The sequence below is a fragment of the Miniopterus schreibersii genome (genome assembly GCF_964146895.1).
Source record: "Miniopterus schreibersii genome assembly, chromosome: 18".
Lineage (NCBI taxonomy): Eukaryota > Metazoa > Chordata > Mammalia > Chiroptera > Miniopteridae > Miniopterus > Miniopterus schreibersii.
This window is the reverse complement of record NC_138121.1, coordinates 2,778,638-2,804,086: the sequence shown is the minus strand read 5'-3', so window position 1 is coordinate 2,804,086 and position 25,449 is coordinate 2,778,638. Positions and strand designations below refer to the sequence as shown.

The 25,449-nt window shown below is 54.3% G+C and overlaps 2 protein-coding genes across 2 annotated transcripts; both read right to left on the bottom strand.

Moving 5' to 3' along the window:
- Positions 1 to 7,428: 7,428 nt before the first annotated feature.
- Positions 7,429 to 11,695, bottom strand: CTU1 (cytosolic thiouridylase subunit 1). The gene is made up of 3 exons (XM_081120018.1): positions 11,659 to 11,695; positions 8,942 to 9,489; positions 7,429 to 8,054 (listed from the first exon to the last, which is right to left on the bottom strand). The coding sequence occupies exons 2-3, from the start codon at positions 9,447 to 9,449 to the stop codon at positions 7,510 to 7,512; spliced, it is 1,053 nt and encodes a 350-aa protein (XP_080976144.1). The 5' UTR covers positions 9,450 to 9,489; positions 11,659 to 11,695; the 3' UTR covers positions 7,429 to 7,509.
- Positions 11,696 to 16,953: 5,258 nt separating this feature from the next.
- On the bottom strand, positions 16,954 to 22,337 carry CEACAM18 (CEA cell adhesion molecule 18; the record flags this gene model as incomplete). The annotated part of the gene is made up of 6 exons (XM_081119022.1): positions 16,954 to 16,991; positions 17,511 to 17,678; positions 17,975 to 18,247; positions 18,969 to 19,250; positions 20,301 to 20,651; positions 22,286 to 22,337. The coding sequence occupies 6 exons, from the start codon at positions 22,335 to 22,337 to the stop codon at positions 16,954 to 16,956; spliced, it is 1,164 nt and encodes a 387-aa protein (XP_080975148.1).
- Between the last annotated feature and the right edge of the window lie 3,112 nt (positions 22,338 to 25,449).

Here is a 25,449-nt window from a genome sequence, read left to right as displayed (position 1 = left end):
CAGGTGGGGTGTGGGTCGGTGGCAGGAAGTGGAGGGAGGGCCCGTGGGTGGCTCCTGTTTCCTCTGGAGGAGACAGAAAGACCGAAAACCATCTCGTCTCATCTGTCACCTGGGGCGGGGGGAGGGGCACAGTGACTGCAGAGAAGGTGCCCAGGTGAGGTTGGCCATCAGGAATTTAAAGAGGAGCCATCTGAGCAGTTGGCTGATTTTGTTGTGTGTGTGTTTTCTCCAGCAAAGAACAGGCAGATGCAGGGCTGTGTGATGGTGGGACAGATGCTGGGACAGGGAAGCTGAGCATGGGAGGGTTACTGAAGGGGTGGACTCTGGGGTAGAGGAAGTGGAGACAGAAGGGGCTTGGTGGGGAGGCTGCAGGACAAGGGTCAGGGTGTCTTTGAGGTGGAAAAACAGGTACGACAGAGCCACCCACAGGCCTGGGAGCATGGGAGGCTGTGGTCAGGGAGTGGGATGTGGGATTTGGTGGTTTCAGAGGTGGAGCCCTTTGGGATGGAGATAGGGGCTGGGGTGTGACCGTGAGAATGGGTGATGGAGGAAGGTGGTCTCCAGCCACGTGGATGTTGGGGGATTGCCCAACCAGGGGGTCCTCTCTCCCGGGGTCAGAGCCTGAGTCCCTGGGTCAGTGGATGCCTGTCTCGATCTCCACTTAAAATAAAAATAAAAACGTGAAGCCCAGGCAGGATGCCAAGGGCTTTACATACATTATCATGTTTAATCCTCGCAATAGCTTTATGAGGTTGGAGATTCTCATTAATATGAGATAAGTGAGGAAACCAGGGCTCAGACAGAAGTCACTTGTGCAAGCCCGGGTTGGAACCAGGATCGCCTGGCTGTTAAGCTCCATGCCACTCTGTCTCGAATTATTTTCCATGGCACAGAAGGCAGGGGGCCCTCCAGTGGATCCCCAGCCCCGGAAAGGCTCGGCGGGGGAGCATGTGCAGTGTGGATGGGCTGAGCGCACAGACCCTCCCCCGTGTTCCGCTGGCAGCTCTTGGTGGGCAGTTTTCCTAGTACCTCCTGTGTGCGGCGTCTCACTGAGTTCCCCCGTCAGCCCTGCGAGATGCATACATACAATCAATCCCATTCTACAGATGAGGAAACTGAGAGAGATGCAGTCAGTTGCCCAATGTCGCCTGGCGAGCAGGTGGCGGAGCTGGGATTCGAACCCCAGCCTGTCTGTCTCGATGCCTCTCTGCTGCTGATTACCCAAACTCCCTCTGGGTAATCCCTCAGATGTCTTTGAGTCAGCACCTGTGTCTGCTACGTGCCAGGCAGCATGTCTGCATACCTGGGCACCCCGGATGCCACGTCAACAGCCAACAAACATCTCTGCCTCACCTCTCTCCGTTTCTATGCCCCACTCGTTTTTGTTTAGGCCCCAGGTACCCCCAACCTTCCCCCTGAGTCTTCCCCTTGTTAGTAAATGACAACATCTTCTTCCCAGTGGCTCTGGTCAAAGACTGGGAGTGGTCCTTGATCCCTCCCTCACTCCCACCTCCCACTCTGACAATTCTTGTCATCTCGGCTCCAAAATAGATGGCAAATCACCCACTTAACCTCCTGTCACCCGCTGTCATGCAAGCCACGCTTATCTCTCACCCGGACAGGTGCAATAGCATCCAAATTGGTCTAGCTGCTTCTATATTCCACCCCTGTCCCCACACCGAGTTCATTCTCCGCTCGGCAGCCAGCGTGTCCTTAATACATACAGCATTGTGTTGACAGGACAAACGCTTTGACAGTATCAGGTCCAAACCTGCTTAAAACCCATCTTGCCTTCCCACTGCAGTGGCAATGGGCCTGTATGCCTCCAGGGCACGCTAAACCTGGCTTATGCCCGTCTCCCCAACCCCATCGCCCCGTCATGCTCTGCGCCTCAGGTCCCCTGGGTTTCTTTGATCATCTTGACATGGTAGGTGCCTTCCCACCACAGGGCCTTTGCCTTTGCTGTTCCCTCTGCCTGGGACACACTTCCTACCACTCTGCCCATGATCATCCCTCAAATCTCAGCTGAGAGGTCATCTCCTGGTCACCTTCTCTAGAGCAGACCTTCCCGTCTGCCTTCTGTCTGCGGGGTCTCCTATCTATGCCTTATTTCAGCCTATAATTGCTTTATGTGTTCGCTTTCTTGTTTGTTGCTGTTGTTGTTTTTCTCTACAGCGCTTATTGCCGTTGGATGTCCCTCATGTTCTATGTATTTTACGTGTAATCTGACTCCCGCACTTTGTGTGCCAACTCTGACAAGGGCAGGGAGTTCTGCCTGCTTTATGTGCTCCTGTGTCCGGGCGCATAGTAGGTGCTCGGTGAATGTTCATGAAATGAACAAATGTCTCTGGCACTAGGACTGAAGCTTCATGAGGACAGGAACCATGTCTAACAGGCTCATGTTGAATCCCTGGAGCCCGATCCGATAACTGCATGTGTCAGGGGCTGGCTCTATGAATGAGGCAGGTGAGTGAGATTATCACAGAGCCTTCTCTCCAGAAAGTCTGCAACACTCCTAACTCTTTAGACCTGACAGTAATCTCCAACCACCCAGCCCGGGGAGGGGGAGAGCATTCATGGGGGAAGGGGGAACCCATCTTTCTGAGACTGGACTCCAAATGCTTTCAGGGAAGAATGTTTCTGACTCTAGGGGGTGATACTCCAGGGCATGGGGGTTTCTGCCTCATCAGTCTGGTCCTTCCAAGGATCACTTGAGTTTACGTAGCAGCTGCATTCACCAAGGCCACAGGCCTCAGCAGAAGCCTGGCTCCACGAGGACTAGAGCCTCTGCCTCAGGGGCACCCTGCCCCCTGCGCCCCGTGTGGACTATGGCTCTCCCCCTCGGCAAGTCTCTGCCGTGTTTACCGTGGCCGCCTGCCTAGGCGGCAAACACCTTTGTCTCCACTCAGTCTGTTTAGGAGAGAATTCTCTTGCATGTGGGTTCACGTGGGATGGGAACTCTTATACTTACAAAACACATCCTACTAAAGTTTGTTTGGTAGGATTTCCAACCCTTGCCGAAGTGCTTCTTAAATAGCCCTCATATTTGTCCCCAGCCACTCCCACCCCTTGCCACGGCCTCAGTTTTGGCTTTTGCTTGGTTCCTGGCCTCCTGGACACAGCCTCAGAGGGGTCTTTCTGACACCCAGGCTAGCCCTGTCTGCTTTAAACTCATCCCGATGCCCCATAAGCTGGGCTGAACACCTCTCCGGGGGCCTGGCCACCTTGCCAGCTCCTGCCCGGCTGTCCTGTGCCAGGAGTAGCCGCGCTGCACAGGTTCTCTGTGTTTCTGGTGCTTGCGTGCCTGTTATCCTCTGTGCCTGCCATTCTCTGGCCCCCTCCCACCCCTTTCTGTGCTCATTCTTTTATTAAAAATTTTATTTTATTATTATTTTTAAAATCCTCACCAAGGACATGCTTAGGGAGAGACAGAGAGAGTTGGGAAGAAGAGAGAAACATCAATCAGCCGCCCTCTGCACCCACCCCGACCAGGGACCAAACCTGAAACCCAGGCATGTGCCCTGCCCAGGAATCGAACCGGCGACCCTTTGGTGCACAGGACTACGCTCAACAACGGAGCCACTCCAGCGGGGCCATGCCCATTCTCACTCATCTCCTGGGTTCTGGATTAAGCACTACCACCTTTGGAAAACATTTCCTGACACCCCATGCTGAGCTGGGTGCCCCAACTCCGGGTCCCTGTTCCCTTACTACCCCTCACCAGGACCGGTATCCCTTTGGGCCTTGACTTGCTCATGTCTGGGCAGCCTCCCCCAGCGGACAGGAAGCCCACCGAGGGCAGAGCTGGGTCTGATTCAGCCGTTCACCCAGTGCCTTGCACCGTGCCTGGCTCCTGGGAGGCCCTGGGAGATGTTTGCTGCGTGAGTGAGGGGATGGCCACTCCTCTGCTCACAAGTCTCCACAGCTTCTGTCTCAGAACCAAAGTGGAGCCTGTGCAGTCAGGTCCCTCTCTCCTCCGCTCACCCCTCCATCACTCCCTCCCTCAGAACTCCCACCTGCTATTCCTCTGCCAGCAATGCCCTTCCCACAAATCTGCAGAGCCTGGGGCCTCACCTCGGATAGGTGTTTTCCCAAATGTCCCCTTCTCCTGGAGGCCTTCCCTATCCACCCTCCTGTCTTGTGCTGTTGGAGCCTGTCTATAACCAATGTTGTGGCAAGATGCCCTCAGCAATAACCACCAGGAAACTTTGGGGGGGGGGGGGAGTTTATTACTTACAGGCCCTGGATGTTACATTGCATACCCGGAGCCACACAGCAAGGTCACAGGTGTGTGGGTGGGAGATTGCATGAGAGATTGCAGGCCTGGGGTTCTGCTTTTAATTGGGGTTGAGAACAGGGCCTAGGGTTTCCCAGGCTAACTCTTTATTAGTGAATTTAAAATAGAAGAGAGGAAATTGAGGGGGGAGGGAAACAAAGGGCTCAAGCGGTAGGTTATCAAAATCCACCAAGATCTCTAAAACAAGGGGCCAGCCTGGCCCTTTAACTAGTGTCAGGACTTACCCTGCACCTACTTAAACGCGTGGCATGTTTCTACCCTTTAGCATCCTCTGACATACCATACACTGTTTTCTTTCTCCTTTCTTTTTGGGCCACTCCCATGAGGGCAGGTTTTTGCTTTGTTCTCTGTTGTCACAAATTAAATGCTAAATAAATATTTGTGGAATGAATGAATGAATGAATGGACACGTGGCTCTTGAGGTCAAGGAAGGTTTCCAGTGTCCGTGTGGGGGCCTCAGGATTTCTGCCAAACTGTCTCGCCCTCCAAGGCTGATCAAGCCAGGGAGAGAGATGAGAGCTCCCCTCGCAGGCCCTGCCACCCCACGCACAGGCGTGGGCACAGTGACCCCTTGTGGCCAGGGCTGAGAACAGCGTCTTCCCCAGCTCCCAAGTGGGGCCTTCATGTCTATCACCTGTGGTTTGAGCGGTGGTTGTAGGCTGAATCATAGGCTGGAAGTGGAACGTACACATTGGATTTTGAAAACTTAGCAAAAGAAAAAATAAAGAAATGTGAAGTATTTTTTTATTGGTTACATATTAAAATCATATTTTGGATATAATGGATCCAATAAAACGTTATTTAAATGTCACCTCTTCCCCCCTTAAAAAATATGATTATCAGAAACTTTAAAATTACAGCCCTAGCTGGGTAGCTTAGTTGGTTAGAGCATCGTCCCGATAGGCCAAGGTTGTGGGTTTGATCCCCAGTCAGGGCACAGACAAGAAGCCACCAATGATGCATAAATAAGTGGAACCACAAATCGCTGTTTCTCTCTCTCAAATCAGTCAATAAAAAATAAAAATAAAATTACATATGACTCACATAATATTTCTATTGAATAACGCTGCTCTAAACCACGATAGAAATCTAACCAACTACCCACTCCTGGTGGGAGAAACTCAGTTAACAGAAGAGAAAATGTCCCTTGCACAAAGCCATACAGTGAATCAGTGGCAGACCTGCAAGGACTCAGGTCCTCAGTTTCCAGCAGGCAGCACAGCAAATGGGTCAAGCATCCCACCTCCTTCACTGATTTGCTCTTGGGTCACCTTCCAGTCACTTCCTGTGTCTGAGCCACAAGTTTATCCTTTGTAAAATCGGCGACCAAACCCCAGCCCATCGCATCTCTGAGCTAACATGGGAAGAATGCTCCACAGAGCCTGGAACACAGGAGTCATCCCATCGTGGTAACTACGTATGGGGACAGGTGGGTATTAGCCTTATTGGGGGGATCACTTTATAAGTTACATAAATGCCTAATCACTATGTTGTACAACCAAAATGAATATAACATTGTATGTCAACTGTAATTGAAAAGTAAGCAATTATTTTTTAAAAAGTCATCCCATTTTTGACCTTGATCATCCCCCCCCCCCTCCATTATCCTCACTACAGCTGGAGTGAGTTTTGCGACAATGGGAATCCGATCTTGAGCTCTTTGGGTGGAGTCTCCCAATGGTCCACTCCTAGACTCTATTCAAGTATTTCTTGCCTCTAGAGACCCCGCGCGGTCCACCCTGGCTACTGCCTCGTCTCATCTCTTGCCATCTTTCCTGTCCACTCCGCTCTGGTCACGAAGAGGGTTCCCAGCTCCCGCAGTTCCCTCCACCTGGAAAGCTCTCCCCCAAGACCACTTTCAGATCCATCTCTGCTTTATTCTACTCTCCGCTCAAATGCCGCCTCTTCAAAGAGGTTCCTGTGGAAACTGGCTCCTGCCACCTCCCTCTCTCCGTATCCCACTGAATTTTATTTGTTGCCTTCACCACGACTTGACATGATTTATTTGCTTACCGCCCGTCTCTCCAAGACTGAACGACATAAAGAGCGGTGGCTTTTGTCTTTTGCTCACTGCAGAATTTCTAGAACCTTAATGAATCCCTAGCACCTGGCACACAGGCCACAGACAAGGTGCTTAATAAACGCTGGAGCTCAATTAACTCATGGAAGACGCAGGGCATCTGGTCCCTGTTCTCCAGCCCGATGTAATTAGGTAAAAAACAAGACCCAAAGAACGTGGGTGGCCACACGTGAGGGCCCGACCCAGGGGGTGGGGTCTGGGCGGGTGTTTGAGCAGGGAGGCTTCCAGGAGGGCCCTGGAGGACGTGAGCGGGAAGATGGGGGGGGGGCATTCCTGACAAGGGACCAGCCCAGCAAAGCTCGGAGGTGGGGCTGAAAATACCAAGTCTCCCTGGGGTCAGGCTCCTGGGCCTCACACCTGCGTAGACCCTCCGAACACCAACCTTGAAACCCAGAGCCCCCTGGTGGCCAAGCCTTAATGTGAACAAGTCGGCACCATTTACCGAACACTTTATGGAATCCTCACAACAGTGCTCCGATTCCATTTTCAGAGGAGGAAACTGAAGACCAGAGAAGTTAGGTCACTGGTCCTGGCTCACCCAGCTCTGCCCCCAGAAGCTGAGGTCAGGGGAACCCACCCAGCTGCTCCTCACCCACCACTGAGACACCAGGTGGTATTCGGGTGTGTGGGGGGGAGGGCAATCCCACTGTCTTGAAGAGCCCCAGGCAGACCCTGGTGTGAATCCCCGGTTGGGACCCTCTCCAGCCAGGTGACCTCAGGCCCGTTGCAGGTGCTCAAGTGACAGCCAATGAGATGGTGCGAATGAACCAAGAGGGGGCGACGCCTGCAGTGTTGCGGGGCTCAGAGCAGCACCGTGATTACTGTGCGTGACACGTGCCCATCAAGTCCGGTGGTTTTGCTGATCCCACTGCAAACGGGAAACGTCGGTGCACAGTAGGTGCTCGGGACCGGCTGGGGCTGGCTGTCCTGGCAGAGGCACGAGGCGAGCCAGCCCCCTAATTCCCACTCGCTCAGGAGTGGAGAGTTGTTCAGCCAGACCCAGAGCCCAGGGTCCCAGGTACCCGGTTCCGACCCCCTCCCTGCCTCACGCCAAAGGTAACGGGTTTATTCACAGTGTCATTTACAGGCGCCCCGCGCTCCCAGGTCGGACTCCAACAGAGAGCCTTGGTCCCTAGGACGTGGGGACGGCCTCGGAGGCCGGGGTTCGGCCCTGCTCCGGGCCCCCGGGCGCCCCCGGCGGCCCCGCCTCGCCCCGCGCCCCGCGGCCCTCGCCGATGGCCAGGCGGGGCCGGCCGCGGTCCAGGCCGTCCAGGAGCGCGCAGGCCTGGCAGAGCGCGCGGCTGGCCAGCGCCCCGCAGCGGGAGCAGGCGCCGGCGGGCGGGGGCCGCGCGGCCGGGGCCAGCGCCAGGCGCTCGGCCGAGTGCACCAGGTCCAGCGCCGCCGACGGCCGCGCGGCCTCCAGGCGCTTGAGCAGGTCGCGCGCGTGGGCGCGGAAGGCGTCGGGCGCGTACACGCACTCCTCGGAGAAGTAGTCCAGGCGGCGGAAGTGCGCGTACAGCACCACCTCCTTCTGCGAGGCCAGCTGCAGCGGGCGGCAGCGCGGCAGGGCGCCCCCCTCGCCCGCCGAGCCCAGGCCCCCGCCCCGCGCCAGCCGGCCCGCGTCGCCCCGCAGGAAGTTCATGAGCACGGTCTCCGCCATGTCGTCCGCGTTGTGGCCTGGGGGCGAGACGGGGAGCGGGTCAGGAGGGGCGCGGGGCGGGGGGCAGCTGGGTGGAGGCGGAGGGTGGACACGGCGAGAACCGGGGAGGACGGGCTCCCCTGGAGCAGCTGGGGGCCCTCACTGCCACCCCCCTACCGGACCAGGCGCGCCCTGTGCTAGGTGCCGCTCGCGGAGGGAGCACAAGGGCTTCACTGCAAATACCCTGCAGTCTCAGTTTACCGCGCGCTCGCGCTGCACACGAAGGGCCAGATGGCACCTAGTGGGGGCTCTGGAGCGCGGCCAGCGGAAGGGCCTCCGGGAGAGCAGAGCGCGGGGAAGGGACTACGCAGCAGGCGCCCTAAAACTCAAGCGAAACCTCTACTTACTCGGCACCCTGTCATCTTACACTCGAGTCTGTCCAGGGAGGCGCTGGGCTCCCTGGGGCTCCCCGTCGGCCCCGCGTCTCCCCGGGCCTTTGCTCAGACACCCCCCAGCCTCTCCCCGACCGTCACCCAGTTACCCGCGCAGCCTTCGGGTCTCGCTGCCTCGGGAAGCGCTTCCTCAATCCCCACCTTCCTGCCTGCACTAGGTCCTCCTGCCGCAAACTCACAACGTGTGATTTTCCTTGTTGGCATTTCTCAGGCTGTGGCTGTTACGGGAGAATCGGGCAGGAGCAGGCGCCTCCAGCCCTCCTGCCACTGCGCGTGCGCCGGATGTGGGGCGCCCCAGCAGCTCGCCGCGCGCGGCCCGCCCGCCCCAGGGCCCCACACAGACCCCCTCTGCCTCCCGAGACCCTCCGCTTAGGACGCACGCGGGCGCCCCCTTTCCACGTCTTGGGCATGCGCCCCAGCCCCTTCGGCGCGCGCCCCTCCCACAGGCGTCCGGCTGCGGCGCACGCGCTCACCCGTCACGACGTGCGTGGCTCCCACGAGGCGCGCCCCCTCCTCCAGCGCCCGGCGCCGCAGCACCCCGCAGAAGGTGCAGCAGGAGCGGCTGCGGCCCGAGCCGGCCGTGCTGCGGGCCACCGCGTCCATCGTCCAGCCCCCGAAGAGGTCGGCGTAGGCCACGACGGTGAGCGGCAGCGCCCAGCGCGCCGCCTGGCGCCGCACGGCCGCCAGCGCCGCGTCCCGGTAGCCGCCGATGCCCTCGTCCACCGCCACCAGCCGCAGCGCGATGCCCAGGCGCGGCGCCAGCTCGCGCAGCACGTGCGCCAGCACCGTGGAGTCCTTGCCGCCCGAGGCGCCCACGGCCACCACGGCGCCGGGCGGCAGCAGGCGGCCCGCGACCACCGTGTGCAGCACCTCGGCCTCGAAGGCGGCGCAGAAGCAGGCGCCACACAGCGCTTGGCCGGAGCGCGGGCGGCGGAGGGCGGCGCGGGCCTTGTGGCAGGAGGCGCACTGCGGCGCGGGCATCTTGGACTCGGGCCGGTGGCAGGGGTCCGCCTCTCCTGGACTAGGACAGAAGGGAGGCGCGTTACAGGTTGATTCTGGGTTGTTGGGTCGTTGCCTCCAGGGAGGCTGCCTGGATAGCGCCCTCGGAGTGTGCCAGTGAAGCAGGCTCCTGGAGATGGGGCAGCCATCTGGCTTAAAGAGGCTGCTAGGGTACGCACCCTATTCTCCACAAAGCCAGAGGGATCCTGCTCTGTATCTCCTCTACACCCCCTCACGCATCTCCCCTCACTTCGGGAAAAGCTAATGGCCTATGAAACCCTGTGCGACCTGGCTCCCAATCCTCAGTCTCGTCCTGCGACCTCATCGCCCAGTCTCCTTCAGCCATGCGGGCCTCTCCCCTCAAACGCCTCGGGGACACTCCTGTCTGCAGGTGTTTGCACTGGCTCTTCCCTGCCCCTGGGCTCAGCGGGGAGCTCCCGGGTTCCATCCACCATGACCACCTGTCACAGCTGAGCAGCGCCCCCTTGAAATTTTTTCTCCCGCTAGTCTTTTGTTTTAGAATAGCTTATTGATTTGGAGAGAGAGAGGGAGAAGAGAGAAACATTGACGTGAGAGTACAACATCAGTCGGCTGCCTCCCGCACGCACGCACCCTGACCAGGTTGCACGCAACCCAGGCATGTGCCCGACTGGGAATCAAACCCGCAACGCTCCGGTACTCGGGAGGATGCCCAACGAACTGAGCCACACTGGCCAAGGCTCTCCGTCTGGTTTTTGACTTGATCCTTCCTTACTCTCCTGGTTTGTTTGTTTTTTTGGTTTTGTCTCCTGCTGAGTCTCCAGTCATTTCCGGAGACTCCTCTTCATGGTCATCAGGTCCTGCCTAGCTCGCTCTCCTTGTGGGTGACTCTGAACGGCAGCTGAGCCTTTTCTCAGATCCTGATTGCCCAAACCGACCATCCCCTCCCCCTCTCCCTCTCCCCAGGCAGAAACCTGTTCTTGCCCAGCTGTTTCCCATCTCCTGCGAGCACCACCACCTTCCACCCAGCTCCTCCACAGGCCAGGACATAGTCACTCTGGACTCATCTCTCCCCTTCCCCTAAAATCTACAGTCACCTGGGGGGATACCTCCTGAAGGCGGAAGACCATCAGAAGATGAGTCTGCAGGCTGTCAGAGACTCACAGGTCACAATGTACAGTTTTAATTTTATTCAGACAGAGATGGGAGACATGGAAGGGTTTTGAGCAGAGAAGGGATATAACCTGACTTAGGTATTAAAAGGACCCCTTTGGCTGCTGTAAGGAGAACAGGCTCTACCCTACAAGGGCAGGGGCAGGGGCAGGGAGGCCATGGAGGAGGCTATGGGGCAGTCAATAGCCAGTGAGAGATGACAGTGGAAGAGACAGATGACTGGATGGGGGTGGGAACTGAGTTCTGGATCTATTTTGAAGGTAGACTCCGTAGGACTTGCAGAAGACGCGGGCTGGAGGGGAGGACTGGGCAATGAGAAAGGAGGAATGAAGAATGACTTGGAGGTTTTGGCCAAAGTACCTGGGAGGAGGATGGGACCATTAGGGGGGCCGGCCAGGAATTCCGCGGGGACATGTCAGGTTTGAAGTGCCTGTTAAGCATCTTCCCCTGGAAGGCTATGGACTCTAGGCTGGGCCAGGCGCCTCCCCTGGGCTCCACCCCAGCCTGCCCAGACTCCAGCTGTCACAGGGACAGGCCTGCCTGCCCCACTGCGCTGTGAGCTCGCTAACGGCAGGGACTGGGCCTGCCTCTCCACCACTGTCTGCCTCCACTTCGCACGGGCTGTGGCGCACAGTCAGCACTGTGTAGGACGAGGGAGGTGTACGTGCACCCGGAGGACAGCGCGCGGGAACCTGGAGGCCTCGGGCCTGCTGCCTTGTCAGAGGATGGGTATTGTGGCATCTGTCATGACAGGTTCTAGGGCAGAGTAGCGACCTCCCGGGTGAACCCGATTAGAGGCGGGGGCAGGTCGAATCCGACCTGGGGAAGGGGGTGGGGGTGGGGGTGGGGGCAAGAGACAGGAGAACCAGAGTGTCCCAAGTGGGGATCCTGGCCAGAAGGCCTCGGGGACACAGGCGTTGGGAAATCACAAAGGTGAGTCCACCCCACCCCCACCTCCCAGAGACCCTTAACTCGCACACAGCACCGCAGCCAAGAGCAGGCGCCCACGGGCCCACCCGCCACAGCAGGAAATACTCACCTGTGCAGAACGTGGTGCTGGGGCGGCTAGACGCGCGGAAGCCCGGCACGGGAGTGGCTCCAGAGACTACAACTCCCACAAGGCCTTGGGGCCGTCTCGCCTACGGCTCCCAGAACCCCGTGCAACAGCTCTGCTCCCAGCGCCCGTGGAGACCGAGCTCGCTTGGCCTACGACTCCCAGCAACCCTTGTGGCCCCTTGTGCTCCGCCTACGGCTCCCCAAGCGCAGTGCCCCGCTTCCTTTCTGCGCCTGCGCCCAGGCCCGGGACGCGCGCGAGCTGTAGGTGGGTCCTGCGCCTGGACCGTGCGCCGTCCCGGTGCAGGGCGCTTGGAAGGCGAAGCGGCTGCGCTCGCATTACCTGCGTTTGTGGGATTATTACAGGGTTTGTAAGGAATTAGAGGGCGTATGATTTCTACCCTTCGAGGCGGGGTTGCGGGTGGAGAGTGAAGGCGGGAGGGCGGGGTTGGCCCGAGGGTCCAGGCAGGAGACCGCGCGTGCACCGGGCGGGGGTTCCGAGGGTGGGCTCGGAGTGGGTTTCCGCGCGTCTGCCGGGCTGGTAGACACGCGTGAGCGTGTGCAGCGGGGAGAGGAGACAGTGCGGGAGCTGAGGCCTCGGCGTGCGTCAGCTGTTAGTCATTTTGGGGAGGTGTGTGTGTGGGGGGGTCTCTACGCGAGCCTGGCTGGCCCCGGGTAGTGGGTGTGATTGCGGGTAGTGGGTGTGATTGCGATCCACTGTGCAGGCCCCGCCCAGGGAACCGAGTGCACGCTTCCCATCCTATGGAGGTGGAGCTCGACGATGGAGGGCGAGAGAGGGGTCCCTAGGGAACCAGGAGACCCTACAGACCCCAACTAGGACACTGAGGGGTCCGAAGGTGCAGACTCCTGAAGCCCAGTAGTCCCGAGGCCCAGATCATGGAGACTCTGGGTCCCAGTAAATCAAGAGCCTGGATTCTTCCCTTACCCCCAGCCGAGGAGCCCCAAGGCCTGGAGCCCCACATCCCTGAGATTCAAACAGCTGAGAAAACCAGGGCTCCAGGGACAGCTTTCTCCCACTCAAACCCAGGGAGCTAGAGAGTCCATTTCCCCTCCAGTGGTCAAGGACCTCGGAGACTCCTGAAACTGAAATCTAGGGGCCCAAGGAGTCCAAAGACTCAGGTCTCTGAGACCCAGGAGACCAGAGATCCTGTGGCTGTAAAACAGACTCAGGCCCTGGCTCAGCTGGTTAAGTGTCCCTCAGTCACAACAGTTCCATTCCAGGGAGGGCACATGCCTGGGTTGCAGGCTCAATCCCCCAGTAAGGGGTGTGCAGGAGGCAGCCGACTGATGTTTCGCTCTCACATCAATGTTTCTCTCTTCCTCTCCTTTCCTCTCTCTCAAAAAATCAATAAAAAATATTTAAAAAGAGAAATAGTTGTCGTATGGCATTGAAAAGTTCCTGATCCCAAAGAGAGTTACCTTTTCAGAAATATAGGGGAAAACCTTGGGCCCAGAGGACCCTGGTAATTTTTACTGATTCCCCCCAATGGACACATAGTCCCACTCATATGAGTGGACAGACCTGGGTAAAATTAATGAAAAGACATCCAGAGAAGAAGCCCTGTATATCATTGGTTCTGTCTTTGAGGGTCACCTGAGCTTACCATCTTTCATCACATTGTTCTGAGTTCGGGTTCAAGCACAAACCCCAATGTAAGCTACATTTCTGGGTTGGTGGAGAAAAATCTTAGCAAATACTGGAGTCTCAGAAAACAGAGCAGAGTCCTGGGCCCTAGGAAGCGCATACTGAACCCCATTTCAGTTCTACCCTCTCTCTCTCCCCTTGGCCTCCGTCAAGTTGATTGAATGCAACATCCACTTCCCAAACATATTTAAAAAGAGAAATAGTTGTCGTATGGCACTGAAAAGTTCAGAATGGAAGTTTGGCTCAAAATGGTTCAGAATGGAAGTTGTCGTATGGCTCCTAACGGAAGGGGAAGATGATATGTCTGGACAGACTGCCTGTGTTAAGTGTGAAAATGTGAAAAGTAACCACATAAGTAGTATGCACACATATTACCCTGGTTTTGGTTCTGTTCAGGCTCTCAGTGGATTGGATGGTGCCAGCCCACACTGGGGAAGAGCAATTCACTTTCCTGAGTCCACAGATTTAAGTGCTAGTGTCATCTGGAAACACCCTGAGAGACACACCCAGAAATGTTTAATCTGGGCATCCTGTGGCCCAGTCAAGTTGACACATAACATTAATCATACACTGGCCTAGAAGGCCAGTGTTCAGTACACACACACACACACACACACACACACACACACACACACGTCATATCCTGCCTCAGCTCTGAATCAGCACCACGGACAGCACCATCGCCCTTGTCTCTGGATCCCCAGAAGCCACGATTTGTCCTGGGCAGAGGGAGCGCGCCTCCTATGGACGGTGAATTGACTCCTGCTAGGGTGGAGATGGATTTGGTCACAAACTGCACATCACTTGGTAGCTGGCGGAGGATCTCCAACACCGTGGGAGAGCGAGTGGGACTGAGAACAGGATACCTGAGTCCAGTAATTCCCAGGATCATCTGCAGAATTTACATCCCTTGTGACTGCCTGAGGGCCCCTACCATGTCCACTTGGCCTGTTTCTCCCTGAGAACTCACTTTCCAGCCCGTAAGAGCAAGAGCCCAACCCATCCGCGGCCTGTGCCTCCCCTATCACAGCCACCTATCCTACGCCGCTGGAATTTTCAGGTAACTTGCCTGTCTCCCAACCAGATATTGCTCTCCTCAAAGGCAAGGGCTAGACCTCTCATATTCACCCCTTTACTGGAAACCTGAGGGCACAGTGTGTAGATGGTTGTTGACTGACTGATTGAATGAATGAATGAATGAATGAATGAATGAATGAATGAAATTTCCTTCTTCACTTCATGGGAAGAGTTGACAATTCTGCCCTCTCCGAGTAACACAAGATCTTCCTGTTTTCCAGCAGACAAACGTTGATGAAGTGGCTCCCCATGAGCACAATGGTGCATGAGACAGGACACTCCTGTGATCTAGGCAATTCCCTTGCTCCCTCTGGACCTCCGTGTCTTCTTTGCAAACTGAAGAAGTGGGGCTAGAAGGCTTCCCGGATCCAATAGCCTGTGGGTTATAAGTTCCTCTTTTGCAGTTTATCTGAGGTTTCCCACCAGTGTCTCTCCTTCCCATTCTTTTGCAGTTGGGGACAACCGGAAACAGACTGGGGTGGCCCAGTCCTCCTGACCACAGAGATGCTGCAACTCGGTCCTGTGGAGAGAGAGTGAGTTGGCCAGGACAGGGGCCCAGGAGGGGGGTGGGGCTGCGGGTAGGATACGTGCTGAAAATTCAGGAATTGGGATGGCGTGGGAGAGCCTATGCATGATCGAACCCTGCAGCTTCCCTCCTCCGTGATCACAGCTCTGACTCCACTCCAGGTTGTGGGTAATGGTTCTGGGAAGGGCATATTATGGGATGGGCAGATTCCTGAACTTGAATGGAAGAAATCAGACTGTAGTTTTTTTCTATGTATAAGTCTTAAGAAAAACACGTGCAAAGCCATTGTATTGAAGGCAGCATGCTGGGGTGATAAGACACAAGGACACACTTAGCTTTAAAGAGAGGTTAGGGGCTCCTTTGGGGGGGTTGGGGTGTGGTGATAAGAATGGGGGACCAGGGGGAGGTCCTGGGGTACCCACAACATTCTCTGTCTTTCTATAACTATCATCTCTTTTTTATAAAAATCCAACCTCCCAGGCATAGTGATTCCTTCTTTAATGGCACATTTCCTCCTAAATCCAGAAATGGGTTTTAGCCATGGCCAGGTGTCTCAGTGGTTAGAGCATCATCCCGGTACACCAGTGTTATGGGTTCGGTCCTGGGTCAGGGCACATGAACCAATGATGCATCAATAGGTGGAACAAGACATCAATGGGGACCAGCATCCAGCCCAAAGCTAGATAAATGGGTGGTCTGGAGCTCAGGAGGAAGGTGGGAAAGGACAGTGGGAACCATCGGAGGCCCAATAATCCTGATAATAAACACCTATTGTGGGTTGGATTGTGTCCTCAGCTCTGATACCTGTGAATGTGATTTTCTTTGGAATAAGGTCTTTGCAGATGCAATCAAGTTATTTTTGAGGTCAGATTGAGGTTTGCCTTGTGTACAGGCACTGCCTTAAGTCTTTGTGAACCTTCCAGCGGTCAGGCAATGATGCCCGCAGCTGCTGGGCTGGTGTCCACACCTCCACAGGTTCAGCCAGCAAGGAGTCTGACTGCTCACTCGCCTTCCTTGCTGCTTTCTTTCTATCTTTGTCCTTCCCTTCATTATTTTATTGTAACTGCCATAGTGATGAACAAATTTGTTTAGATACTCGTGGGCGCATCCATAAAGACAGCTCAGAAAGAAAGTTCCAGAAACGGCACCACGGGATCTGAACTCACCTCATGCTGTTTTAACTTTATTGTGCATATGTTTTTTTTCTGGTTATAAAGGCAATTTATACATTTTGTGAGAAAAAAACACTAGAATATACAGTCATGTGTAAAGAAGGAAATGAAGAGACAGCACTGTTAATATTTTCTACAATTTTTGTACAGGTGTGTATATATGTGTGTATACACGCAAATCTCTGCGAAACACATATATACATACCATACATACTATATCTATATCAACAAATTAATGTATACTTTTTAATAACTGTGGTCCTGTCGTGCGCTGCTTTGCATTACACATTTCTCACTTAAGTTGTGAGCGGTTTCTGAGTCAGGCCGCATCTTCCCACAGCGCGGTCCCCAACAGGTGACAGATGAGCCCAACAGTGCTGTGCCCCCTGTAAGCAACTCCGGGCTGCTGGGCTTTCATAGGTTGTGCCACTTCCCTGCCACAGGCAATGCTGAGCTGGGACATCTTTGCAGCGTCTCTGAAGGTCCAGGGCGTGGGGTTGGAAGCACACTTGCTGGTGTGGAAGAAGCATTGGAGTCAGAGCACAGAGCTTCGCTCACCACAGCCCCCCGCCAGGCCTGCGGCCGGTTGGCCGGCTCTGATGGACAGATGGGGCAGCCAGTGGTTATCCTGCCCATGATGTCACACCCCCAGGTCCTAGGCGGGGTCTCCAGACCTCTAGGAGCCTGCGTCTCCCAACCTCAGTGTGACTGCCCCTGTCCCCTCTCCTCACTGTCCCCTATGAGTACTAATCCCCTAGCCGAGCTCGCCTGTGAGGACTCTCAGTCTTTATCCATCAGCCCCGCCCCTCCCTTACCTCCTGGCTTATCTGGTCTCATCGGTCAGGTCTGAGGTGGACACTCATATAGCCCGGCTTGTCCTATGGGAAGTAATCAGGGAAGAAGTCACACCTCAGGTCCATAGGAAACTGAGAGAAAGCAGGAGAGTACTGGGTAGATGAGGGGCCAGCTTCTCCTTCCAAGCCCTCCCCTGGAGGGACCCCAGGAGTAGGAATCTAGGGGGCTAAACCCCTACACCAGGAGTCCTCAACATTCCCCATACTTTTTAATATTTCTGAGATCTTAAGGTCACTGGAGGAAGATGCCATGGGCAGGCGATAGATGGAGGGAAAAGAGGCTGGGTATACCTGGGGAAGGAGTTGGCACTACCTGGCCTAATTACTGATGATGATGATGATGATGATTTATTTCACACCTATTATATGCCAGGCACTATAGTAGATGATTTATAGAAATTATCTTGAACCCTCCCAACAGTTGCACAGGTAGCTACTTGAACCCCATTTTGTAGGTGAAGGAATGGGAGTTCAGAGAGGTGAAATCACTTGCCCAAAGTCACACAGCAAGAAAATGACAGGGGTCAATATTCTAAACCTGACCTCCAGCCCCCTTGACCCCAAGCATCAGGCACCTGGTGGAGAAACGGCTGATCAGAATGTAGATCAGGATTCCGCAGAGGTAGACACTGCCCAGGACTGTCATCACAATGAAAAACACCACTAAGGGTCCTGAGAGGTAGAAACCTGTTCTAATAACAGGCATTTGCCCTGGAAGGAGAGGATACATGGGAGTCAGGACCACCATTCAGTCGTCCCTTCCCTCACCCACACACCTGCTCTTCAAAGATTGATTAGTAACCACTACGCGCAGACTCTGGGGGCTTCCTGGAGGAGGCAGCTTTGGGCTCGGACCTCAGAGGATGGGGGGAGTTCACCCAACCATTGTGAGCAGGGCGTGGCAAGGTAGGGATGGCACTCCTGAGGATGGTTGCTGGCTAGGCAAAGGCATGGAGGTAGGAAGACTCAGAGCGTGTGCGCCCCAGAGGGGGAGTAGCTGCACTTACAGGGCCTCTGGATCCGGATGTCCCTGTACATGGTCAGCTGGGTCACTGAGTTCTCCACGAAGCACCTGTACCTGCCCATCTGCTCCCAGGTCAGACGCGGGAGCAGGACGCTGGCCTCTGAGCTCAGGAAGGAGCCGTTGTGGGTCCAGCGGTAGGTGGACAGCGGGCGGGAAGTGGAGGAACATTGCATCCGCACCTGGGAGCCCACCTCGGAAGACAGGACGCCGCCGAGCGCGGAGGGCGTGCTATTCAGCATCACGCTGTCGGGCCCATCTGCAGAGACCGGAGCTGTGTTTCTGCCCCTCCCATCCCGGATCCTGTCTCCTTCCCTCAAACCACATGAGGTCCTCCTCCCAGCCAGGAAGTACCCGACCCTGCACCCCGAGAGGACCCCTGGACCTACCCCAGGCAAGGCAGCTGGGCCAACAAGAATGACAATAATAATGCCTTCCGTTATGAAGCATGCACTATATGGACCAATGGTAGCCCTTTATGTCATAATAAAACAGGTATAGAGTAGAAACAAACGCACTAGGCCCACTGCATGCCGGGCACTGTTCTAAATGCTTTACACATTCAATTAATTCCCACAGCAATCCATGCAGTTGACCCATTTGGTGGATGAAGAAGATAAGGCCCAGAGGAGAGGATTGGAGATTAAACCGCCTTCTATTGACCTACAAAAGGGTTTTAAGCAAGTCCCCCTATGGCCCCGGGGGAGGGGGATTTCCCTGATCAGCCATAGCCTGTGGGGCTTGGGGATGGTTCAAATCTCCAACCAGTAAGCAGTGTGTGAAGCTCAGAAACTGTCCTCTCCCTGAAGCCCGAAGAGCTAAGTAGCCAGAGCTGGGGTTCGAACCCAGATCCAGCTGGGTTGCAGGCTGGCCCAGGATGTCACCTTTCTCTGGTTCTGCCTGTCTCATCCCTGTGTCCCTGGGAGACCCTAAGCCCACCCTCCAACCCAGCTTCACACACATGACGCCAGACCACTTACAGGCCACAGTCAGGAAGATAATGTCACTTTTCTGAGGAATCTCAAGGACGTTGTCTATGGAACACTGAATTGTGAAGTCGTAGCGGCTGAGCTGGTAGATGATGAGGGCCTTGCGGTCCGGGGAAATCGTCACCTGGTCATTGCTGGACACCTTTAAGGCATTCATGTACCACTGGATTCTGGTGGTGTTGGTGACGTTGGTGTGGCAGAAGGCGACCACAGGATCCAGGTTCTCTGCCACAGATGTGGCGTTGGCCGAGATGTTGGGTTTGCCCACCCATTCTGTGTGAAGATGGGGATTAAAAGTGGGGTCTTCCTCCCCAAACTCTGCTTGTCTCCAGGGGGGGGCTGGGGTATGTTGGGGAGAAACCAAGAGTTGTTGAATGGGGCCTGGGGTCTTGGCAGGAGAGCATCCCTGGAACTAAGGGGGACAGAGAAGCAGGGAGTGGGCATGAGGCGGCCGAGATGTGGGCAGTTGCCTGAGCCCATCGTCCTATGTGCCAAGCCATTGCCGTGGCATCCCCTGCAACAGCGGTCAGTTCTTGGCAGGAGCATGTGATAGAATGGCTGTTCCTGAACCCCCAAATCAGGACCTCCCACCCGGAGAGCCGTGAGTGGACTTCACAGCGAGAGGTGGCATTCAGGCTCTCCGTAGGGATTGCTCTGAGTCCCATTTACTTTACTGATGCTCCCTCCAGCTTTACAGCAGACCACAATCGTCGATGCCACCCCCATTCTGCCGATGAGGAAGCTGAGGATCCCAGGGGCAAGACAAAGTCCCAAGGCCATGCGGTATATACCGGTGGGACCTGTGATTAACCTACAGAGCATAGCAACGGTGATGGCTGCTACGCCCATCATGACCTCGGGTCAGATACAACTGCGCAGTAGACTAGAGAGAAAGGTCGGCTGATCCTGAGGAGTACACAGCCCCGGTGTGAAAGGTCTGTGTACAGAGCCACGCTTGAGAACACGGCCACAACCGACATTTATGAGCCAACATTTATGAGCATAGGACTTGGCTGAGCCACGCCTGGAGCCTTGACACACAGAAACAGCGCAGTGATAAACGGGGCTGTTTTTTGGCTGCTGAGTGGGTGCTATTTGTTGTGCTGCGCTCCTAATAGCTGACTAATAACTAATGAAACTGGAGCCCCTGAAGGTGGTGAGTGACCTGTCTGCAGGAGAAGCCCGACAACCACCTGCCAGCGCTCCTAGGGTCATCCGGGGGAGGGTGGGGCACTTGGACAATAAGATCTCCAAGGGACCTCGCTCCCAACGCCTCCGGGTCTGACTCCCGCCTTCAGGAGATGGGGCAACCTGTCACATCACCTTGAATCGCCAGCCAGCTAGTTGCTTTTTGGATCCCGCTGCTGAGGGTCACCCGCACGGTGTAGTTCCCCGCGTCGGATAACATAGACTCCTTGATCTCCAGGTCACCCGTCTTGGTCACGTTCTCCCGGCTGTTGGACATGGGCCCAGGCTGCCAGGAATTGGAGGGAGGTTTGTAGCTAACAATCTTATCTTCTTCACTGTCACGGGCACCCCGGTACCAGCTGTATTCCTGAGCGCCCTCAGGGACATGCTTGAGGACCAGATAGCTCTCAAATCCCTCGAGCCCTGTGAATGGGACGATGGAGATTTGGCCGGAGGCCTGGCAGATCCCACAGGCCAGCAGACTGGCTGAGGGAGGGAGGGAGGGAGGGAAGGAGAGAGAGAGAGATAGAGAGAGAGAGAGAGAGAGAGAGAGAGAGAGAGAGAGAGAGAGAGAGAAATTTACCACCCAGGCAATGATCCACAGACACACTGGTGAGCACTCCAAGGGTTTCTGTCTCCTGAATAACCCCTGGCCTGTCCTCTCCTCTCCACCCACTCAGCCCCTACCCCGGCCCATTCTTTCCCCCTTGTCTTCCAGCCTGGACTCTTCCCTGGACACTCATCCTCCAATCCCTCCTTACGTGACAGTTATATGGATCCTTATAAAGGCCCAGTTGCGGTCCTGCTCTCCCCACTGCTTGAGTACTTTCCATGGCTCCTCAGTGCTCCCATGGTGAAGGTCAAAGTCTTAGAGTGGCTTTTGAGACACTCTTAGAGAGAGCTAGTCTTTTGGACCCGTTTAGACTCTTTTAAGATCACAGCTATCCCACCCCATCACCCCATGTACTCCTTCATTCACCCATCCATCCATCCATCCATCCATCCATCCATCCATCCATCCACCCACCCACCCACCCACCCACCCACCCACCCATCCATCCATCCATCCATCCATCCATCCATCCACCCACCCACCCACCCACCCATCCATCCATCCATCCATCCATCCATCCATCCATCCATCCATCCATCCATCCATCCACCCATCCACCCACCCACCCATCCATCCATCCATCCATCCATCCATCCATCCATCCACCCACCCACCCACCCACCCATCCATCCATCCATCCATCCATCCATCCATCCATCCATAGACACAGCATCCACACTGTGCTCAGTCCTACATACAGCTCTCTTGACACACCACACTCGCTCCTGACCTCAGGCTTTCACACAAGCTGCTCCCCACTTCTGGCCCACGCATCCCCACTTCTACTCATGCCTCAGTTCTCAGCTCTGATGTCCTGTCCTACTCAGCCCTGGTCAGATGGCCCCTGGGTGCTGCCCCAGCCTCCTGTCACCCCCCTCACCCTGTCCCCACCACTCTGGGTTATCGGAGTGTAGTTACAGATCTGCACCCAGCTGTGGGTGTGAACCCCAGGAGGGTGGTCTCGGTCTCCGAGGCAGCCCCAGCACCCCCAAGCACAGGGCGGAAACCAGTGAGAGTTCTCAGCATGATTATCTGGGTGGATAAAGCTCCCCAAGACTGTATACACATGCCTTTGATTTAGGGTCTAAATTCCGTGGCATGGACGTGAGTGGAGGTGACTATCTGCTACCACCTAAGATGCAGGCAGGTGTCGGCTGCCCTGCGAACCATAAGCCTTGGCTCTATGGAGGCGGACACCTGAGACCCCTCAGCTCTAGGCCTCCAGATGTGGACACTGGAGTTGTTCAAGGAAGGTTCCCACAGCTGCCAGTGAAACACGATAGTCGTGAGTGTCCGGGGGACACAAAGGGTCCTGGGGACAAGTGAGGGGCTGCGAGGGGGTCCAGGTGGAGAGGTGGAAGAGGGAATCAGGGTGAAGGGGCACCCAGGGGAAAGGGGTGTGGGGGGGGCAAGGTGTGCCTGGGTGTGTGAGCTCATGAAAGTCCTGGCGAGTGTCCTGTCCCCCTCGCCTCTCTGCTCCAGTCCTGCTAGGTCAGCTTTCTCTTACCCACAAGGGCCAGTTCGCTCCAGCGGCCAAGCCTAGGTCTGGAGAGATGCATGAGCTCCGGGGGTCCTCCTGGTGCAGGAATCTCTCAGGCACCAGACAGCCGCCTCTGGACGCCTTCACCACCTGTGCCTCGGGCCCTGTGCTCCTGTCTCATCCCCCTCCTGCCTCCGGCTTGGACTCTGCACCCCAGGAGGGAGGGGCTGGGCAGGAGGGCCTCCGGGGAGTCAGTCATTACCTTTATGACTTTGTGTTGCCTTTGCTTATTTATTTTATTACACTATTCCATCCCGTTTACAAACACGAAGCAAACCCCCCCCCAAAACCCCAAAAACCACATGCTCACTTTTAGGAACACTGGAAAATACCAAACGGTGGAACAAGGACAAGACGTGGGACCTTCTGAACGCGTGTCCTGTTGTTCTGGTTTTCCTAAGCACTGCCGAATTTTCAAATTACAACCGGCTGCTTTGCCCCTGGATGGGGAGTGCACCGCATCCCCCCACTCCCCCCGGGCAACGACTGTTCCTGCCCGTGGCCATTTCAGTGAGAGAAGGGCAGGCTTCTCTGTGCCTGGGCCAAAATGTATACAGCAGTTGGCGTGGGACTTTCACACTACTCCTAAAATTCAGCCTTGGAGAGAGGATCAGAGCTGCTCCATGCAGCGGAGGCGGTGGAGGGAGACTGGAGCTGTGCTCAAGGGCGATGGGGCGACATATTCAGGTGACTAGGGACAGGTAACTGGGGTGGGGAGACAGCACATCTCGGACTGTACAACTGACAAGGTCATCTTTCATTTTCCTACCAACAAATAATGACTTTTGAAAATTAAAAAAAAAAAAAAGTTTAATGTTTTCATTGATTTTAGAGAGAGGAAAGGAGAGAGAGAAAGAGAGAAACATCGACTGGCTGCCTCCTGCACGCCCCCTACTGGGGATCCAGCCGCAACCCAGGCAGGTGTCCTGAACTGGAATCGAACCTGCGACCATTTGGTGCACTGGATGAAGCTCAACCAATTGAGTCTCAGCAGCCGGGGCCAAATATGACTTTTTTTTTTTAATGGCACAGGGAAAGTATTGGCAGTAAAAAATTTGGAAAATTATTAACAGAAAAAAATAGAATTAACACTGTCTTAATAATTAAATCATTCAAAAATGCTTTATGAATCTTTATAACAAATAATTTAAGATTAGATAAATAGTTAAGTACTTATCTAAATATATATAAAATATGTATACCTGCATACATTTTTTTACATGTATAAATATATAAATAAAAAATATTTTATAAATAGAATAAATACACAATTTTAAATTATGATTTAATTAATGCTCTTAAAAATCACCTGTCATAATTTGACTCCCCGGAGACATAGCAAGCTTTTTTTCTATGAATCCTTTCAGTTCTGATGTTTTATATATACTCATACACATATGCATATTTTTACCACAGTGGAATCATACCATTAAATTTCCTTCTTTATTTGGGCTTCACCAATGTTAAACCCAAGTTTAGCCAGAGAACGTGAGAGAATATACACCTCTGAGTGTCTGGTGGCTTATTAAATATCTCTGAAGTCTCCTATCCTCTCCTAAAATATCCATATGCAAAGGACATCTGTTTAATAGGAAAGTAATGTATTAGTTACCATTAAAGGTATTTAATGGGTCACCCCCCACATCTGAGTGTAAGTGGTGTCCCCAGAAGACATGCAAAGTTGGCCTTCTAGCTTTAGCTCAACTGAAGCTCTTGGCTATGGTCCCTTCCTCATCTCCAAATTCTCCTCCATTGTCACTTCTCCTGAGATGCTGGCTCTCCTGTCCCCCTTTCTCACTTATACAGGCCCTTGTGCATACACCCAGCTTTCCTCCTCTCTAAGGCACCCCACTATTTAGGATTGCATTCAGCTGAAAAACAAAACACAAAAATAATAACAAGGCAGTCTTAAAGAAGGTAGTCATTGATTTCTCTCTCATAAAAGGAGTCTGGTAGTGGGCAGTCCTCGGTGAGTTTGGGAGCTTCATGATAACAGGAACCCAGGCTCCTTCTATGTTGTTGCTCTGCAATCCCTGTGACTCACACATCCTGATCCAAACAATCAGCAGAGACCAAGACCCATTAGTCACCATGATTAATGATTTTTTTTCCCTTATGTAATCCATCCCCTGGAAGCCATCAGGGAGCCAGGTCTTTGAGCAGGAGCCACCTGTGACCCTGGGCATGGTGCCATCTCCTTAATAAATCCTCACTTTCTTGGCTGGAAACTCTTTTTGTCTTATTGGCTTTGATTCACACAGGCAAAAGGACCCCTTCAGTCTGGTAACATTCCCTCCAGAAAGATGTGTCCATAGTACATGTAGCTCCCCTCCCCTCAGCCATCCCTAAAGTTCACCTGGAGTCAGGTGACAGCCTGGGGAGAAGCCTCAAGAAGGCTTAATCTCTTTCTGGAGCTGTCTTGTGCTGATCTCAGCCTATTGATAATCAGTGTTGTGGCTGGATTGGCCATCGTAGTTATTATGATTGCAAGATGCCCTCTGCCATAACCATCAGGAAACTTTAAAAAATTAAGGTTTATTACTAACAGGCCCTGTAAATTACACAGCATACTTGGGGCTGTACAGCAAGGTCACAGGAAGGGAGGGAAAGAGAGAGAGGGAGAGAGGGAGAGAGAGAGAGAACAGAGAGAGAGTATGTGTTATTATTGGTGAATTTAAAACATAGAGCTGGAATTTAAAGCATCAGAAGAGAAAAAAACAAGTAGCCTAAAAGGTCAGTTATAAAAATTAACCAAGACCTTTAAAACAACAAAGCCTCACCCTGGCTAGTTAACTCAGTCGATTATAGCTTCGTCCCGCTATGACAAGGTTGTGGGTTTGGTTCCCCAGTCAGGGCACAAGAAGCAACCAATGAATGGAAATTAAGTGGAACCAATCAATGTTTCTCTCTCTCTCTCAAATCAATAAGTAAAATTTTTTTAAAAAATAGAGCCTCTTAGAGGGAAGTGGCTTGAGTCTTATCTAGTCGTGTGGCTGGCAATGTGTTTTTCCCAGAAAGCCATCTTTGATGTGAATGCCTTGGCAACCAAAGCTGAAATCAGGCACTTGCATTACCAAAAAGAGAGGAAACTCAACTGCCAGGGGTTACACTACCAGAGCCCAGCTTTGTAC